Source organism: Callorhinus ursinus, unplaced genomic scaffold (assembly GCF_003265705.2).
Source record: "Callorhinus ursinus isolate GAN/ISIS: 27379988/994484 unplaced genomic scaffold, GSC_fseal_2.0 scaffold1, whole genome shotgun sequence".
NCBI lineage: Eukaryota > Metazoa > Chordata > Mammalia > Carnivora > Otariidae > Callorhinus > Callorhinus ursinus.
In genome coordinates, this window is record NW_027397063.1 from 84089615 (window position 1) to 84109312 (window position 19698).

At 39.9% G+C, this 19698-nt stretch overlaps 1 protein-coding gene and 1 long non-coding RNA gene across 6 annotated transcripts in view; one reads left to right on the forward strand and one right to left on the reverse strand.

Annotated features, from left to right (window-relative positions):
* LOC112829381 (uncharacterized) lies at window positions 1–13762 on the reverse strand. Its single transcript, XR_012379693.1, has 5 exons — window positions 13567–13762; window positions 12750–12906; window positions 9446–9565; window positions 9050–9088; window positions 1–131 (listed from the first exon to the last, which is right to left on the reverse strand). It is a non-coding gene; the product is annotated as an uncharacterized lncRNA (long non-coding RNA).
* A 52-nt stretch (window positions 13763–13814) lies between these two features.
* Window positions 13815–19698, forward strand: part of PLD1 (phospholipase D1) — a 199803-nt gene continuing 193919 nt past the window's right edge. For 4 of the 5 annotated variants that reach the window (XM_025878880.2, XM_073897266.1, XM_073897257.1 and 1 more), the window contains exon 1: window positions 13815–14137. In XM_025878880.2, the coding sequence (XP_025734665.2) occupies window positions 13815–14137 (323 nt within the window). The remainder of the gene's footprint in view (window positions 14138–19698) is intronic. The other variant, XM_025878889.2, reaches the window with a different exon arrangement.

The following is a 19698-nucleotide window of genomic DNA, read 5'->3' on the forward strand; positions in this document are numbered from 1 at the left end:
TCACATTTTTTTTTCTTGCTGAACACTCGGACATCAGTTTTTGTTTTCCAGTCTCCTGGTGATCTTCATCTTCTTCCTGACTCATTATCAAGCACAGACTCTGCAATTGCAACTATGATGTTTTTAGTACCCTGGAATGTCAAACATCTCTGTTTAGAAACTGGAACTTAGAGGAGTTAAGAGTTCTCTTCTTATCTGATTCTTCACTTATCTTAGCTTTAACCCTTGGGGCTGTTCTCTATTTTTCAGCTTGAAAGTTATTCCCTTTCATAAAGACAAGGCTTAAATAGAAATAAAATTGTTTTGCTTTCTCTTTGCCCAGTTTGACCCAGCAATGATTTCATCTCTTCTTCCTCCTATTTCTTGCTCCAACTATTACTTTGTGAAATAGTCTTTTAAATTTGAACTTAGTCTTTATCATGAGTCCCCTATTCAGGGCTTGAGACTTTCTAATAAAATTCTTACTCTTGAATTTTGGGTCCCTCTTTCCATCTTTTCTATCTCTACTTTGAGGACCAAGAAACTCCAAGAACATTCCTTGAAGAGTCTCTTGCTATGCAATGTCAGAGTTTCTCTAAATGTTTTTTGAAATCTGCTTTTCTAATGTTTAGAGTTTGTGTGTGAGTATATTCAGGGTTTCCATTTTGGGCTGTTGTAAATGCTAAGGAAAAAAATAGACACTTTCTGATCTCAAATTGACAACCTGACTTTACAACTTAGGGAACTAGAAAAACAAGAACAAACTAAATGCAAAGCTAGCAGAAGGAAGGAAATACTAAATTTTAGAGCAGAGATAAGTGAAATAGAGATGAAAAAAACAATGGAGAAAATCAACGAAACCAAAGTTGGTTCTTTGAAAGATCAACAAAGTTGACAACCTTTAGCTAGATGGAGTAGGAAAACAAAAAAGAGGGGAAACCCAAGTTACTAAAATCAGAGATGAAAGTGGAGACAATACTATTAATTCTGCAGAAACAGAATTATATGAGACTACTAAACAATGTGCATCAAAAAATTGGATAACCTAGATGAAATGAACAAATTACTAGAAACACAAAACCTACCAAAATGCAAAATGTGATATATTATAACATATATATGTTATATTATATATAATACATGTTATAACATATATGATGGAATACTATTCAGTCTTAAAAAGGAAGGAAATTCTGTAGTATGCCATAGTATGCATGATACTTTAGGACATTACTCTAAGTAAAATAAACCAGACAAAAAAGGCAGTGCTTTACTAACTTTGGGCTTTATTCTTTTTTGAATTAATTTAGGTGTAAAGCTAGATTGTTTATTTAAGATTTTTTGTTTGTTTCTTGAAGTAGGTCAGTATCACTGTAAACTTCCCTCTTAGAACTGCACTTGTTGTGTACCAAAGATTTTGAATGTTCTGTATCCATTTTCATTTGTCTCCAGGTATTTTAGAAATTTTCTCTTTAATTTCTTCATTGACTCATTGATTGTTTAGTAGCATGTTGTTTAGCCTCTGTTTTTGTTTTTTTGTTTGTTTGTTTGTTTTCTCTTAAATGATTTCTAGTTTCATACTGTTGTGGTCAAAAAAGATGCTTGATATGATTTCAATCTTAAATTTATTGAGACTCTTTTGTAGCCTAAATGTGATCTATTCTGGAGACCATTCCATGTGCACTTGAAAAGAATGTATATTCTGCTGTTTTTGGATGGAATGTTCTGTATATATCTGTTAAGTTCATCTGCTTCTAATGTATTGTTCAAAACCACTCTTTATTAATTTTCCATCTGAATGATCTATCCACTGATGTAAGTGGGGTCTTAAAGTCCCCTACTATTATTGTATTACTGTTAGTTTCTCTTTTTATGTTAATATTTGCTTTATGTATTTAGGTTCTCCTAATGTTGGGTGCATAGATATTTATAATTGTTATATCTTCTTGTTGGATTGATCCCTTTATCATTATGTAATGCCCTTCTTGGTCTCTTGCTAGTTTGTTTTAAAGTCTATTTTGTCTGATATAACTATTGCTACCCCAGCTTGTTAGTCTGTTTCCATTGCATGAAATCTTTTTCTATCCATTCACTTTCAGTCTATATGTGTCTTTAGTTCTGAAGTGAGTCTTTTGTAGGGAGCATATAGATGGGTCTTGTTTTTTTAACCACTTAGTCATTTTATATCTTTGATATAGAGCATATGAAAAGAGCATTTAGTCCATTTACATTTAAAGTAATTATTGAAAAGTATGTACTTGTTACCATTTTGTTAATTGTTTCTGGTTAATTTTGTAGTTTTTCCCTATTTCTTCTTCTCTTGCTCTCTACTCATGATTTGATGACTTTCTTTAATGATATTCTGACTCCTTTTATTTTTTGCTTATTTTTTAAAAAGACTTCATTTATTTGACACAGAGAGAGAGAGAGCACAAGCAGGGGAAGAAGCAGGCAAAGGGAGAGGGTGAAGCAGGCTCCCTGAGGAGCAGGGAGCCCGATGCGGGGCTTGAACCCAGGACCCTGGGATCATGACCTGAGAGATAGGCAGACGCTTACCTGACTGAGCCACCCAGGTGCTCCTATTTTTTGTTTATTTATTATAGGTTTTTAGTTTGTGGTTCCCATGAGGTTCATATATAATATCCTACAGATAGCAGTCTATTTTAAGTCACTTAAATTCAAACATAGTCTAAAAGCACTACATTTTTACTCCCTCCACAATTTATGAATTTGATGTCATATTTTACATCTTTCTATTTTGTATTCCTTAATTTTTTTTCAGTTTTATACCTTTATTGACAATCAGTGATTAGTTTTCATCCACATTAACTGTCTATAGATTTTTGAAAGTGGTGACAGGTACATAGGTAACCAATGTATAGAGCTTGTTTGATGAATCTTCATCCTTGTTACGTTTTCTGGACAAGTATATGAATGTGGTATGGAACACTCCTTATTCCTTTGGCCCAGACAGCTTTGTTGAGGCTGGTGTCAATGCACATATCTGGAGTTCCCACTTCTTTCAGAGCAAATTTCTGGATCTCTTTGAGCGCCCAAGGGGTACACTTCTTGAAACTCGGTCTATGGATGTGCTTGTGAATGTGGATGGTGTATTCTCTGGTCACTACTTTTCTGATGGTACAACGGCCCTTCTTCCTGCCACCCTTCTTTGCGGGAACCATTTTACCAGGCCCTGGCTGGAAAGGAAGAGTGAGAGGTATTGTGGGAGAGGGAAAGTAGCGTCACCTCCTTCACTAATTTTATAGATATAGCTGCTTTTACCACTTTTGTCTTTAAAAAAAAAAAAAAAAGCTTTACAAGTGATTGAACCACTACCTTTACTATATGTTTGCTTTTACCAATGAATTTTTTTCTTTCATAATTTTCTTATACTTAGGCTTTTTCTTTTCCACTTAAGCCAGTAAGGATGGCTTAGTTGTGATAAATTCCTCTAACTTTTGTTTGCCTGGGAAACTCTTCATCTCTCCTTCAATTCTGAATAATAAACTTGCCAGGCAGAATATTCTTGGCTGTAAGTTTTTTTCCTTGCCTCACTTTGACTATATCAGGCCATTCCTTTCTAGACTGCAGACTTTTTACTGAAAAATCAGTGGATAGCCCTATGCATGTTCTCTTGTACATAACTAGTTCTTTCGTTTTCTTTATTTCTTTGAACAGATTTTAACTTATGCATTGTTGTCTTCAATATTTATATGCAAAATTTTGATGATCTATATGTAATTTGGGTAAAATTAAAAATTTATATTGCTTACTACCCACATGCTATAATTGGTGCACAGCTAGCTTAATTATATAAACCCAAGCTCGAAGGAAAAAAAGTTAATATATTTCTCATTTGTAACTATTGAACCTAAATTGCATTTTAACATTTATTGCAAATATCAATCTCCATTAAGTGTTAGCCTAACAGACTTCTTAAAGTTCTTGCTTTGTAAACAAAGTGATGAGAAAAGATTCCTTTGTTTGTATACATTATATATTAACCAACCTATTTGCATAAGATTGAAGCCTATAGAAATTTTCTTACAGTGATTATGTAAGAATAGGATTAACATAAGAATACACTCTATAATTTATTTATTACCTAAAAATCAGAATTTCTGAGAGCAAACATTAAACCGTACAACCCATGGGGGCGCCTGGGTGGCTCAGATGGTTAAGCATCTGCCTTCGGCTCAGGTCATGATCCCAGGGTGTTGGGATGGAGCCCGGCATCAGGCTCCCTGCTCAGCGGGGAGCCTGCTTCTCCCCCTGCTCATGCTCTCTCTCTCTCTCTCTCTCTTTGTATCTGTGTGTCTCGAATGAAAAAAAATCTTAAAAATAAAAAAAAAATAAACTGTACAACCCAAAGGAGATAACTTGTCTTACAACTTTCAGAAGAGTAGGAAGAAAAGATTAAATTGTTATTTATTAATAAGAAGAAAATGGTTATTTGTTTGTTTATTTTTGAGAGAGAGAGAGCATGTACGTGTGAATGGGGGCAAGGGGTGGGGCTGAGGGAGAGGGAGAGAGAGAGAATCCCAAGCAGGCTTCATGCCCAGGCAGAAGCTGATGCAGGGCTTGACGTCATGACCCTGAGACCATGACCTGAGTCGAAATCAAGAGTCAGATGCTTAACCAACTGAGCCACCCAGGTGCCCCAAGAAGCAAATTGTTTCAATAAAATATTTTGGTAGATGCAGGCATCCTCCCTTAAGTTTTTCTTGAAGTAAAAATAGTTGAAATAATGTGAGGAAAACAATACGGCAACCAAACATCAGCAAATAATTGTGGAAGATGCATAAATCAAATTGTGGAAGAATTTGAGAAACAAATATTAGAATAAATTACACAGTGTGGGAGGTTTGCTATACAGTTGGAGGAAAGAATGAATGTTTCTATAATGTCTGGGTTTCTGTTGGATTCCACTTTAATTAAATGCTAAAAGTAATTTTTGAGTTTCACTTAAGCAGTGGCAATCAATCAGCAGAGGTCAAACTGCCTGCCTCACTGGAATATTCTGGAAATGGGGGGTGTTTTTGATCAACAGTGATTGGGGGCCACTTGCTGGCATGTAATGGATGGAAGCCAGGGATGCTAGAAGTTCCTATGTGTGGAATGGTTCTATACAATGAAAAGTTGTCCTTTGTCCCACACAACTTCCAAAGGTCTTACTGGACATGCGTGCAAGTGAAAAACCTGCTAATAGCCTAGAACCTAAATGGTTTTATGTATAAATTCAAAATATTGTTTGCACACTTTTCATATACATTGCATTTTTGGAGAATGTAACCAGTGTACAAATTGAGGAAAAACTATACTTTGGAACTTTGCTAAGAGCTATTTACCAACAACTCTTGTCCATTCATCAATCATGAGCTGATTGTTTGTAACTCACTTGGCGGCAAAATGTGACCTGAATTGATTTGAGGCTATTTGGAAAATTATGTCACTCACGGCAACACCTTTATCAGTCAACAGCTGTAACTGTCACATTCAAATGTCAACATAAAGAAATTGTGTTGACCCTCTCTATTCAAGATGTCCAGGTTTGAGGGGACCAGTAGCACTGTAATCACTCATGAACCTACTGGAGATGCTCTGTCCTAGACTTGTGAAATCTGAATCCATATTTTAACAAGAACCACGGGTGACTTGTATGCACATCAAAATTTGAGGAGCAATTATGTAGACAACAATTAGATGGAAATCTGTCTTAAATAAAAATGTATTCACTATAGGTAATACCAACATCTGATCCTTTTATTCATGTCTTCTAGTGTGGTTTGTCTGAAAGTTTTACATATTGAGAAATAGTCTATTTTACTATAACTTACTTTCTCTTACCTCTCCTTTATTGCCAATACATTATATGTGGTTTTTGAAACTATGAATTAATTCCATCTCAAGATAATAAAGAGGATGTTGCCACAATACACAGGGTATGTTGCTCTGATAGGGGCTGAGAGCTGCTGGATAATAGAGAGATGTACTGACAGAGAAAAATATATTCCCAACATATATGATTTCCATAACAAAAACAAAGTTTATTGGAAAAACTGTCAATGTCACCACTGATGGAAGAACTGCTTTGTCTGGAGTAAGATTTGTATTCTGGGATAAAGATATAGAAATAGCTTCAAAAATAAGTTTATTCACTGTGTCATTCAGAGGTAAGAAGCTCTTGCAGCAAAGGAAGTGAAGCTAGAAGTGTACAAATTGCTACGAGATGTTGCTGATAGAGATAACAGTATAAAAGCCAGGTCTTCAAACTATTGTAAACTATTCACTGTTCTTGGTAGATGATGAGTGATGTTGGAAACATTTTGTATCATGGACAAGGTCTCTAATTTCATCATGGCTGAGTACCTTGGAGAACAATCCAATTTAAAGGAACTACATGTTCTTATTTTTAAAAACACTAGTGATGGGGCGCCTGGGTGGCTCAGATGGTTAAGCATCTGCCTTCGGCTCAGGTCATGATCCCAGGGTCCTGGGATCGAGTCCTGCATCGGGCTCCCTGCTCCTTGGGAGCCTGCTTCTCCCTCCACTTCTCTCTCTCTCTCTCTCTCCCTCTGTCTCTCATGAATGGATAAATAAAAAATCTTTAAAAAATAAAAATAAAAAAAATAAATAAAAACACTAGTGTTCCACATTCTGTCTATTCTAGGATAACAAGTGCCTAGCAATTCTGTGATAGGATAGCAGAATTTTAAAATACCTTATACCTTCAAAATAAAAGTGTTGCTTTGATTGCAAGTGAGAGTTTCTGCCTTTTTTTTTTTTTTTAAAGATTATTTATTTATTTATTTGACAGAGAGAGACAGCAAGAGAGGGAACACAAGCAGGGAGAGTGGGAGAGGGAGAAGCAGGCTTCCGCGGAGCAGGGAGTCCTATGCGGGGCTCCATCCCAGGACCCTGGGATCATGACCTGAGCCAAAGGCAGACGCCTAACTGACTGAGCCACCCAGGCGCCCTGAGTTTCTGCTTTTGAAGGAAAGTTGGACTGTGGTGTGAGCATAATGATAACACACCTTTGCAAGTGCTTCCTTCCTAACTGACTGGCTTGAGAAAAACGTGTCACCTGTAAAAAATGCTCATATCTGCCCACTTTAAAAAACTTGGAGGTAGACATTACTAATTCATTTTAGAAATCTTCCCCCAAATGACTATCAAATGGGGTTTGGATCTCCTTGCTAAATACAATTGTTAAAACTATAAAAACTATAAAACTACAAAAACTAACCTCTGATTAGTTGGCAAGAAAATACTGTTCCTTAAGATACTGAATGAATTGGTGAGAGTAGGAAAAGGCTTTTAAAGTGTTCTTTGACTGTAGAGTCTATTCAATTTTGCTTTAATTCAGGTCTCTCTGATGCCTTATCCACAATTCTAAAACTCAAAAAACTCTGAAAATCAAGTTTTGTTCATAACTCGACAGCAAAACCTGACCTACATTGATTTAAGGCTATTAACAGTTTTTATTTTTTCATGCAGTGTGCTTATTACATCTTTTGCTGCAGAACTATAAAGGGTTCAGTTATGGGGTGCTAGCCCAGGCCTTGCTGGGGGTGAAATATCATATATGCTATATGCATTTTCCCAAATTTATAAAATTCTGAGTATCCTAATTTTTTTGGTCCTAAGGGTTTTGGAGCCTATGGGCCTGCGCAGATTCCCAGCAGTGAACAGGAGGTGAGTAAAGAATTGGAAAGTATTTTTGATGTTATGCAGGGGTCTTTTTCATTGTATTTTTATATTAAGGATCTATAATTCTGAAATTTGCTCCCTAATTTTTTTGTTGTTATAAGGACAGTGCAGTTACATTTTTGGACAGAGGGTCTGTAAGTCAAAATTAAAACGTAAGCCAAATAAATTGTCCTAATAAAGAAACCATTCATTCATTCATTCATTCATTCCACTTTGTCCTTACAGGGAAGTTCTGATTCCTGGGAACACTTTGAACTCAACTGAAGCTGCCAGCTAAGAGGTTTTTGAGAGCTGCTTTTGCTTTATCTGGGGTGTGAGCATAAGGGTGTCCTGACTGGTGTTACAGATTAGCCGAAGGCACAAGTTCGAAAGTGCCTCTCCCATTCAACAGACTGTACAAGTGTGAGAACCTATACCAGCAACAATTTAGAGTGAGTGTCCATCCACAGGATTGCATTTCTCCTAGAAAATGAAAAATGTTGCAGGGAGATGAAAATGTTTTCCAAACCCCTTAGCTGTTAGCAAATGTTTGCCAAGAAAATACTTCCATAATTCTCTGGAGGTTCTGAAAGATTAGAAGGTACACGGGCAGGGTTCCAAGTGGCTTTCACCCTGGGAAGTTTCGCCTTTCTTACTATCATTAAAGAAACCTTTTATAACAAGTCCTTCTATTTCTATTCTAAGCAAAAACATTTGCTGGTATGACAAACATAACTTTCTAAATCTAAACTGGACCAGGAAAGTATAAAGCCAAACGAGTGTTTGCAGAAATATTTTTCTTAAAGAATGAAAAGAATGCTAATTAGAATGAAGAAGAAGGGAGTCCGAAGCTAGATGATTTTGAAGCTAAAGGTGTCATATCTGACTTCAACCAGAACTGCAGTTAGGAACTAAAAGGCTGACTTGGTTCTATGTGTATTTAGGTGAAGGCTGAGTCAAAAACTTGATGGGAAAGAAATCTGTCTGTAATTTTGAAATGGGTATATGTATGGTACAGGAACTGGTCTGAAGGTGGTAGAACTAAGTTCTACAGGGCAAAACTGCAAGAGCTCAAGCTTTCCTTTCACAAACAAATAGAACAGTTGCCTAGCTGAAGATAAAAAGTGCAACACTAATGCAACTAATTGGCCCTGCTGATGCCTTCACTAATTCATCTCCCCATGAACTTTTTATCATCAGGGAATAGTAACCGATACCCTTGCCAAATAAGGCTCATCCTGAATATTTGATTTTCTGAATATTGATTTCTTTCCTAACCCTACCAAGATACAGAATCTGACCACTTCCAACACCTCCACAACTCTTGCTCAAGTCCACCCTTGCTTGGACAGTTGCTGTGTCTTCAAACTTCTACCCTCACCTCCATGCAGTCTATTCTCCATACAGCAGTGTGGTCCTTCTGAAACAAAAGTCAGATATGTCACTCGTTGGCTCGCAGCTTTCTACATCAACTGACATTAAATTCAGACTTCTTCCCTTTAGGAACTTGCTCCCTGTTGTCCCTCTGATTCCATTCTCTGTTAACTTTTCTCCTTGCTCACACCACTCTATTCACCTTTGCCTCCTTACCCTTCCTTGAAAACACCAAACACACTTCCACCTCATGGCCTTTGTACCTCCTGGTCCTTCTGCCTCGATGATCTGTCCTCAGGCATCTGCAAGGCTTGCTCCTTTTGTTCTGCTCCAATGTTATCTTATCAGAGAAGCCTTCCCTGTCCATCTCCCCCAGCCCCACTGGGGAAGCTTTTTTGTTTACCCTGGTTTATAGTTCTTCACTGTACCCAGCATCTCCTCTGTATTTCAGGTCTGTCTTCCTACAGAAAAGCAGAGGCTTCAGTTTTGTTCATGCGGTATCCTCAGCTCCTAATAACAGTACCTGCAATATAGTAGGTTTTCAGGATGAATGAATAAATACTTGTATTTGATGTTACGTCTAAAAGTCAAAAATACATGAGTATGTTTGGATAAAGTTGCTTTGAAAAAAATAGGTTGTTTTCCTTGGGTTCCTAGGACCATTACTTTCTTGGGATCATTTTTTTTTACTGTGCAATTTATGGATTTTTGGGAAACTGAGTATAGCTGCTTCTATAGTTACTTCAGTACAATTGTAGCAATCAATTGACATACACTTGTACTGTTCTAAACAAATATTTACTTTTAAGTTATTTTGTATGTTTTCTTATTTCATAATCATGCTACCTTATACATATGTACAAATCCATGAAAATGAGTACAATTCTGTTTATTTATTTTTAAAGATTTTATTTATTTATTTGAGAGACAGCGACAGAGAGAACAAGAGAGAGCACTATTGGGGAGGAGAGGGAGAAGCAGGCTCCCCGCTGAGCAGAGAGCCCAACATGGGGCTCAATCCCATGACCCTGGGATCATGACCTGAAACTAAGGCAGACATTTAACCGACTGAGCCACTTAGGTGCCCAAAAATGAGTACAATTTTAAACAGCAAATAAACATTGAAAATATAGAGATATTTTAAACAAGTTATTAGATTTGATGACTGTTGGATAAGAAAACCCTTCAAAGGGAATGGCTGAGGGCAACTGCGAAGATTCATCTCAGGTGTTTCAGTTGGGGTTGGTGGTGTCAAGGGTGGCCCCTTTTTAAAGAGTCATGTGCTAGACAGCCCACAAGCTGACCATCGTTGGGAGAAATTATAGAACATGCATGTTCTACAGAAAGCTAAAATGAAGATATAGAGACACAGAACTTGGTAATATGTACTCTGTTCCTCATTCTCTCTTGAGATTTTTGGTTTTAGCCATGGTCATACATTTTTAAAAATGTTAAATCTTGATAACCACACTGTTCTCATCTTTCTGTCACTCTTATGATGGCTGAATTGATTTATGTCAGCAGGTGATCAAGGATAAAATATCTTCCTCTGTACTCTGTGTTTTCAGAGTAGGTATGTGCTGTGGTTAGTTAATTGGCATTAATAATTAAATGTTTATAAATGGAGTGAATGGTTGCCAATCAGGGGACTATCAGGTGGACCAAAAGACACAAAAATCATACAGGTTATGTCAGTGAAGCAAACAATGGATGCAGACTCTTGCTATCTGAAAGAAAAGAGCACCAGGGGCTCATAGACTTAAGGCAAGGCTGGGAACAGCAAATACTAAGGAAGTGCAAAAGGTTAAAAACAAAAAAACCAGGAAGTAGGAAACTGTCTCTCACTGGCTTGCCCTGGTCAGGGCAAAGCTGCTGCTGGAGCTGCTTCTGCCTCTGCTCAGTGAGTCCTACCCCAAACATCATCTGTTCCCTCGTTCCTTGAGATTCGGTCCACCTGGCTTTTGGAGAAAATGGAGTGGTGGTGGGAATCAGAGGAAGGATCTGCCCTTTGCCTTGGAGACTGCTGCCCCAAATTGTTCTCTTGCTGAGACTATACACTTCTGGGGAGAGGTGCCTTATAAGAAAATGGAACTATCAGGGGTGCCTGGGTGGCTCAGTCAAACGCCTGACTCTTGATTTCAGCTTAGGTCATGATCTCAGGGTGGTGACATCCAGCCCTGCGTCGGGCTCCGTGCTGGGTGTGGAGCCTGCTTGAGATTCTCTCTGCCCTGCCTCTGCCCCCCCCAAAGAAAAAAAGAAGAGAGAAAATGGGACTATTATAAAAGATTATTGATGTTGGGCATCCCAAACTGACCTAGATGATTTGGACAGCAGTGTACATATAAAAAAATACCATGAGGGAAAATCTGGGAGAGCACATTGGTATACAAATTTTATAGAGCAATCTATAAATAATATGTGTATTAGTATTCATTATAGAGTGTTCTATAAGTAATGTGTATGTGTATATAATAGTATGTTTCTATTAAAAGTATTAATGCAAATTAACAAAGAGCAAAATTACATAAAAAACCAGGCAACAGACACTAATATATCATTCTCAGTCAATAGTACAAATAGTAAACATGAAAAAATAGTGTTCATCATTATTGTTATTGAATAAGTGCTGATTAAAACAAGATATGATTTTGATCCATCAAATTTTCAAATATAAGCAAACGATACTTAATATTAGAAGATCTTTGCAACATCTCACAGAGCTTCAAAATGTTTATAAATGTTGACGTAAGAGTTCCACTTTTAGGAGACTCTCCTAGGAATTTAGAGATCTCAATAAGGATTGGTATTTACAGTGTTCATTCCAGCATGTTTGTAAACTGCCCAAAGGTCTGGGAACATCCTCAAAGCCATCAATAGATAAATAGATTAAAAAATGGCTGGAATATTTTTAAACCCCCATTAAAAATTATGTTTAAAAAATTAGAGTAAAAAATACTCAACTTATAAATATTCAAGCAATGAGACAAGCAGGACTCTAACTTGTACAGCATGGTGTTAATTTTGTAATAAACATTTGTTTATGTATAGAACATGAACAAAAAAGGAACACACCAGAATGTTAACAATGGGGTAATATGTTGGGGGGGGTTATAGGTAATTTTAATTTAAAAAATTTGTTTTCTGTTATCTCCAAAACTCTGTATTTTTGTAAAATATAAATGTAGGAATTATAAAAAATGGGCACTTTTATACTGAGAAGAAAAGATGAAAATTAAAGAGGATTTAGAATATCATTTGTCTGATAAAAATGTCAAATGTGTATCCAGATGGATATATAACAGGATTTTGTTGTCATTTTTTTCTTGACATCTCTGAAGATAGGCAAGACTTCGGAAAAATAACAGCAACAACAAACAATCAGCAAACCGCTCAGGAAAATAGAAATAATTACATACAGAATCATACCATATCTAAAACTTCTCTTTGGCAGTCCACAACAGCCTTTTACCATTTGATTCCTCTAGCACAGGGAAGCAGAAATTCAATTATTGGGAAGGCACTTAAATAATTTTATTTTTAATTATAGTTAATAGAAAGATCTATTGTAGGTTAGTGCCAAATGTTTTAATGATGACACTTAGGAATTTGGGATGCAGTTTTATAGCCTGCTGCTTCTCAATCAAAAACATTATAATTTCTAAAGACAAGCTTGTAAGAGTGCAGTTAATTGTGTGTAGAACACTTACCAAATCATCTGTGACTAATATAACTTGAGAAATTAGAAGAGGAAAGAGGATTCAGCCTTTCGGTAACATGCCTGTCTTACACTGGCCAAACTCTTCTTAGGCAATACTCCGTTTGCTCAGAGGGCCATGTGTTTAATTGTAAAAGTCTGTCAGTACTCTAGGATTTAAAAGACATCAATCATTTCTGTCAGCAAGGAAAGAGTGACGGCTGCGTGACTCTTCTATCATTAGGAAAAGATGTGCTCAAGAGAAAAAAATGTAGTCTTGGGAGGGATGAGCAACTATAGGTTACAGAAAAAGAGTTCCAGGCTGCAATTTCACCCCCCTTCCTTTCCCTGGACTGGAACATTATATTTTTCATTTCATGTAGTTCCATGTTTGCAGTAAGACATTATGTAACTCGGCCAGTCTCAGCTGTGCAATATCCACTAAGTGCTTTAAAGTGGCCATCCTTATTAACAGTTTGGTGTATATGGAGGGATTGCTTACTTCGGCCTTGGCCCAGTGTAATATTGTGTAATGAGGCTGGGGCTGGCTTATATTCAAAATTACATTCCAAAAGGCCTGCTAGTCAAACCACAAGATAACAGGTTCTCTTTAAGACTTTATTCTAGGTGGACTAAAAACATAAAAATTGCTGTATTTGTACAGTTCCACGGGCAGAATGAGAATTTTCCATGTTTTACTCCCGACTTATTTTATGCTAAGATTTCTGAATTAGCTTGCGTTTAAAGACTCAAAGCACAAATTCCAGTATTCTCTAAATTGTGTGACCTTACGCTGGTTACTTCACTTTCCTGGGCCTCAGTTTCCTTACCTATAAATTAGCAGCAACACCAGTCTAGGAAGTTGGAAAAAGGCTGATAGGTGACGTCACCAAGGCTCCTGCTTCTTAACTGCGTCACCTCAAGCAAGTTATTTCACCTTTTCGACCCGTGTTTCCCTACACTTTGCAGTAGACGAGGTAGGATAACACCGGCAAAGCTCCTGGAACGGTGCCTGGGCACTTGGTGACATAAGCGTTCCTGAGAATAACATTAATGCTAGTGAACATTCCGTAGGTTGATGCGGTTGAGTCACGAAACTCTGGGAGAAGAGAGAAGAAACCGGAACGAGGCTAGAGTCCCGGCCGTCAGAACCCTCCTTGCCCCCGCGAGGGCGGCCAGCCTGCGCCGCGACGCACCCGGACCCGGCACCGCCTCGCCCCACCCCTGCCAAGCCCGGGCGAATCCGGGCGGCGAGTTCCGGGCGGCGGCGCAGCGCGGTCTTCCCCCACCCCCGGCCCTCCCCCCTCCCCTCCTCCCGCGCCTCCAGCCGTGCCAGCTGCACCCGAGCCCGGAGAATCCGCCGTCACCGCGCAGGTGCTCGCGGCCGCCTTCGTCCTACAGGTAGGAGCCGCGCCGCCGCTGAGCGCGCCAGGCTCTTTCGGGCGTCTGATTTCCGCTGCCCTCGTCCTCCGTCCCTCCTCCTGCCGACCCCGCGCGGCTGGCCGCTCCCCGCCCAGCTCGGACGGAACTTTGGCAGAGGCGTCGGCGGCGGGCGCCAGTGCCGGGCGGCTCCGCGGGACCAGCCTCCCTGGCGGGCCTCCTGTGCGCGCCTTCGGTCCCAGTTCTCGCAGAGTCGACGCGGACCAACTTCGGCGGCGCGCGCTTTTGCCGGGGCTGGCGCTGCCTGGAGCGCAGAGCGCCGCGGGCTCCAGGGGAGATTGGGGGCGTGCCCTCAGGGTGCACCGCGGGCCTCGCCTGTGCAGTGGGGCTGGTGCCCCCGGGTCCTCTCGCGCGCCGGGGGTTCGCGTGCGCTGCGGGATGGCGGGGATGGCGGCGCTAGGGGACCAGCATCCCGGACCAACCAGGGAATGCTGCGCTCTGAGGCTTAGAGCCCAGCCTGCCAGATGCACGGCCCTGGGCGTGTGGGCACACAGCTGCTCTGTGCGCCCACGAGGTGATGACGCTGGAGTCGGGCAAGGGCAAGGGGGACAGGAGCGGGGCGTGTGTTAAAGGGCTTGTTTTTCTCTCTCCAACTCGAGGTGTTTGGGACCTAAGTCTCAGATCCAGGAGCGTTGGATAGGATCTTTTGACGCCCTTCAGAACTGCCGGAGCTACCCCCACGCCTATATTTGCTTCTCCAAGTCTCGGCTTATTGCCTCCTTTACTTACTCTGGGAAGTACGAGACGCAGGTAGATGCTTAAGACCACAGGGTTTCTGTGTTTGAGCATCCCTAGGTCTTTCCCCAGAATGGAGAGTTCCTCTAACTTTATCTGCCAGGTCTCCCAATTTCAGTAGCGATAACCCCTTGTGGGCCTTCTGAGGGCTTTTGGGAGACTAGGTACCCAGAGACATTTGTGATGCGTTAAAAGGGCTAATTAATGGTGGAGTAATGAAAGCGTAAAGAATGAAAAGAATCTACAACTTGAACTGGTCACAGAAGCCACATTTACATATTGCCTGTTTGAATAAAGATCTTCCAGTATTAAATGTTTTGTAAGGTACATACTAGTGAATTTGTACACCGGCTTTTAGCTTGAATTTGTCTACAGTCTCTAAATATTTGGGGATCTTTCAACTAATTGTGCGAGCTCCCAGTGTGTCTTTCCAGGATCCTGTATAACTCACAATCTGTATAAAAAGCAGGGGTAGTTAAGGATTTGAGGAAGATGTGTCTTTACTGTGTTTGTCCCTGATGTCAGAGTATTTATTAATCACAGTGAGAAATGCTGTATAAAGCTCATTTAGGTTTGTTGATTCACTTAAAACTGGCTAGTGGGAGACCCTGCTCCTTGAAAGTTGTCTGATGACCAAGTGTGGCTTTCTTAATTAGAATTTATTATGAAATTCATTTACCTTTAACTCTTCTAGAGTTTTTTTTTAAGTTTTGTTTTTATTGTGGTAAATACATCACATAAAATTTGCCCCGTTCACCATTTGTAAGCATACAGTTCAGTTGCATTAAGTACTTTCTCATTGTTGTGCTTCCATCCCCACTGTCCACCCACAGAACACTGTTCTTTCTTAAAGGGTTTTCAGAACATTTTGATGACAATGATTGTGCTGCAGTCTTTAGTTTTCTCATGAAGCAGAGTTTGAGTTCCTTCTCATAGCTCTACAGAAATGCACTTTTAAAGAGGAAAGGTGAAAAGCCACCGCCAGTTTGTGTTTAGTCAGTCTTATCTCCATCAAGAAAGATCTGCGACATTACTATAGAAGGATAAGCTGGTGAGCTATTTAAATTTGTATATAAAAGTATTGTGAAGGGCACCTGGGTGGCTCAGTCGGTTGAGCGACTGCCTTCGGCTCAGGTCATGATCCTGGAGTCCCGGGATCGAGTCCCGCATTGGGCTCGCTGCTCAACAGGGAGTCTGCTTCTCCCTCTGACGCTCCCCCCTCTCATGTACTGTGTCTCTCTCTCTCTCTCATTCTCACTCTCTCAAAATAAATAATAAATCTTTAAAAAAAAAGTATTGTGAAGTTTAGCTATGGGGAGGGAGGAATCCAGGAGGGAGTTATTGTTGTTGATAGTTTCCTCCCCTTAATATTTCACAGAACATTGAAATACTTTTGTGTCCTTTAGCTGTGCAGTAGTGTGTATCTAAGTGATGCTTGAGCTCTGATCATGGCACCTTTTTAGTAACTAGAAGCAGTTTTGCCCAAGCTAGCTGTTGGGTGTAGCTATTTCTAATGCACTCCAGGTGGGTGTTTACTAAACACTGATGCTAGAGGACTCAGCACATGAGATATGGCTCTTTAAACTCACAGTTGGTCTGAGTCATTGTGTTCAGGAGACAGCTGTCCCCGTGCCAGGCCTGGTTGTATGTTTACAATCCTTTAAGTCTTAGCACCACACAATAAAATGTATTCTCCAGCTGGGCTGTGGATAAATGTTGTTGCAGAGTGAAAATGAGAAACTTATAACCTAATTTCCCAAAAGCCCGTGACTTTCCTGATTAGAAAAAGAGTTGTACAAATTGTATCTTTTGCTGCAGTGGGAATGCATTCCAGCGTGTTGGTTTCCCTGAATTCACAGTGCAGTGTAAAAATCTGGATCCCAGATGTTTCGTGTTGGGTCATTCAATAGTGTATGTTATGTAAGTGTTTCATAGTGTCACAGGGTTTGTTTTTTTTCTCTTTCTGTTGTGAAATTTTCTTAATTTTTGAATTTATTAAATACACATTGCAGGGACAGAAGAAAATGATCGGTTTATTTAACCAACATTTATATAGCTCTTACTACGTGCCAGGCACTATTTCTATGCATTTTACAAACGTGAACACATTTAATCCTCCTTTAATTCCTGGGAAATAGGTAATAATATCATCTCTGTTTTATAGATGAGGTGATTGGAAGCAGAGAGATCATACAGCTAGCCTATGGCAGAGCTGGAGTCCCATCTCCAGCAGCCTGTACCCAGAATCTGGGCATCTGGGCATGGCTATATCACCAGTACAGTAGAACCTGAGATTCCATCCTCCTAGCAAATAAACTTTTTTCAGGTTGTGATATTCCTAGCTTGTCCTTATCCTTAGGGAGAAATAATTCGACATAATTGCAATCAGAAAATCAGTTCGACTCCCTTATTTTTCAGAAGAGGAAATTAAGGGGGAGTTTGATTATGTCCAGTATTTCCAGGGCAGGATCCTGGAAACCTTCTATTGGGCTAACGAAGCCTTACCTCCTGACTGAGAAGGTTGGGATAGGGATCCTGGGAAGGTCTGGAAAGGCCACGGTGTGTGTGTGTGTGTGTGTGTGTGTGTGTGTGTGTGTGTGTGTGTGTTTGGGGGGGAGGAGGGTAGTATTTGCCAATCAGGGGGGAAATGCTTCAGTATTTTAATAATCATTTTGACCATCCTGGAGCTCATCTGCTAAATTAAGTCCTGGGGGATGTCAGGGGTGCACAGAGCAGAAGCTTATGGCTACCTGTAGGCCGTGGGAAGGCTTGCTGCTTAGGGCTCCAGATCCCAGATTCCTTCCCCCGTTGTTGGTGATGCTTGTGGCCCTGGGCTCCCCTCGGCACGAAGGGAATAGGTTTATTCTGTACTCAATCATTTTTTGAGCTTTTTGGATCTCGAGTTGGGAACCTTTTGAAAACCTCTGACGCACAAAAGAAAATCAGCCAAGAGCAACATGGAAATAAAAATAACTTCATTTGGTTGGTCCTTTCGTTGAGAGAGAGAGAGATGCAACTAAGGGCATAAACTGACAAACTTTATATTAAGAACAGGAAAATCAAACTTCACTAGTGATTTTTTTCCCCCAAAGTCAGCTTTTAGAGACAGTACATTTGGATGAGGGAGAATAAGGGCCAAACACAGGAAAAGAAAAGTGGGGGCAGGGAGAGGAGGAGATGGAAGAGGGCATGCAGAAGAAGACAGTGCTGAAACCTTACCAGTTCTTTCTACAAGGCTGCGTTTCAGTGTGTTACCTCCTAATGCCCTTTGAGATGCCAAACGGAGTTGAAAAGTATCTTTCCTTTGGTTTATCTTGAAGCGACTTTAATGTTGCTTAAAATCATTGTTAATCATGTTTAGTATATGTGCTGCCGAAGTGAGCACTAAAACCATTGATCAACAAAGGATGGGGACAATGAGATATCAGGGGACTCTTGAGCCCTTGCTTGGGATCTTCATACCAATCCAGTCTATTTTTGTTGGTACCACTTTTATGTATGGATTTTATATAGAGCATGATATTGGAATCACTAGGTTTGTGATTGTTTTCTTCGTTATCTATCTTCCCTGTGAGAGGGAAAGGTCCTAGGGGCCATAGGCTGTGTTTTTGCCATTTTTGTGTCTCCAGTGTTCATTGTGGTGAACAATAGTTGTGAGCTGAATGAAAAGGTACATTTAATGGATGAAGGAAGATGGTGTGATTCATTTTATTCAAAACACATAGATATTTCCTGGAAAGAAGGTTTTTATGGCTAATGTTTTACTTAGTTATTTGTTCTACTGTGCCATTTAACTATTCTTACAAATACATTTGTAGATGTGGAGTGAACAGTCTGTGGGATTTATCATCTGTACTCATTTTTTTTTTTTGGCCTTTTTTTCTGCAATGTTTTGATGGAAGAGTTTTGATGGAAGAGTCCTTTGAAATGAGATTGGTGAGGTAGCAATGGATGGGGGTTCCATGGCTTGGAGCAGGAAAACAGTTCCGGATGTATGGAGGAGTGTTGATATGAATATGCAGAACCCAAAGTGGGAAATTTGATAAAAAGGGCGGAGTAGGAAGAATAACAAATTGAAGATGAAATCTGACATTGTTTAAAAAACCTCACCATTGTTCCCACTTTGGAATAAAAACGTAGAAGCCAAGGTTAGGGTACAGGATTTGGAGATGAAGTATATTTGTGATACTAACATGATTGTGATGTCAAAAAGAACCACTACCACCACAACAAAACAGAAAAAGGAGAGGGGAAATCCAGCCAGAATCCTTTTATCCTAAGGAAAAACCCACCAGTTGGGATATGTAGATGGTAATATTTCAAAACTAGGAACATGGAGCAAGGACTCTAACTAACCCCAACCTTTACCTCGCCTCAATCCCAACACCAACCTGCTATTCTTGTGGCTGGAAATGCAGGGTGATGGGGCACTGACTAAGCAAAGCAGGTCTTTGAGGCTTGTAAGGCAGAGCTGGGCTCCACAAAGTCCCCACTGGGAGAGATAATGACTATGGGCCTCAACCTTAGGCCAGAGAGCTTTGATTCAGATCCAGAGGACTCTAGCACCATATGGTGTAAGACAGGTAACTTCAAAATTCTCTATGCCTTAGTTTCTCCATCTGTAAAACAGGGTTAAAAGTCATACCTGTCTCACAGGACTGTTGTGAAGACTGCAGGAAACAATGCCTAGGAAGTGTTTAGCATAGAGCCTAGAACATAGAAATGGCACAGGAAATGTTCGGTCCCTTCTTTCACACGTTGCCCTCCTGTCTCTGTCCCAAATTGTG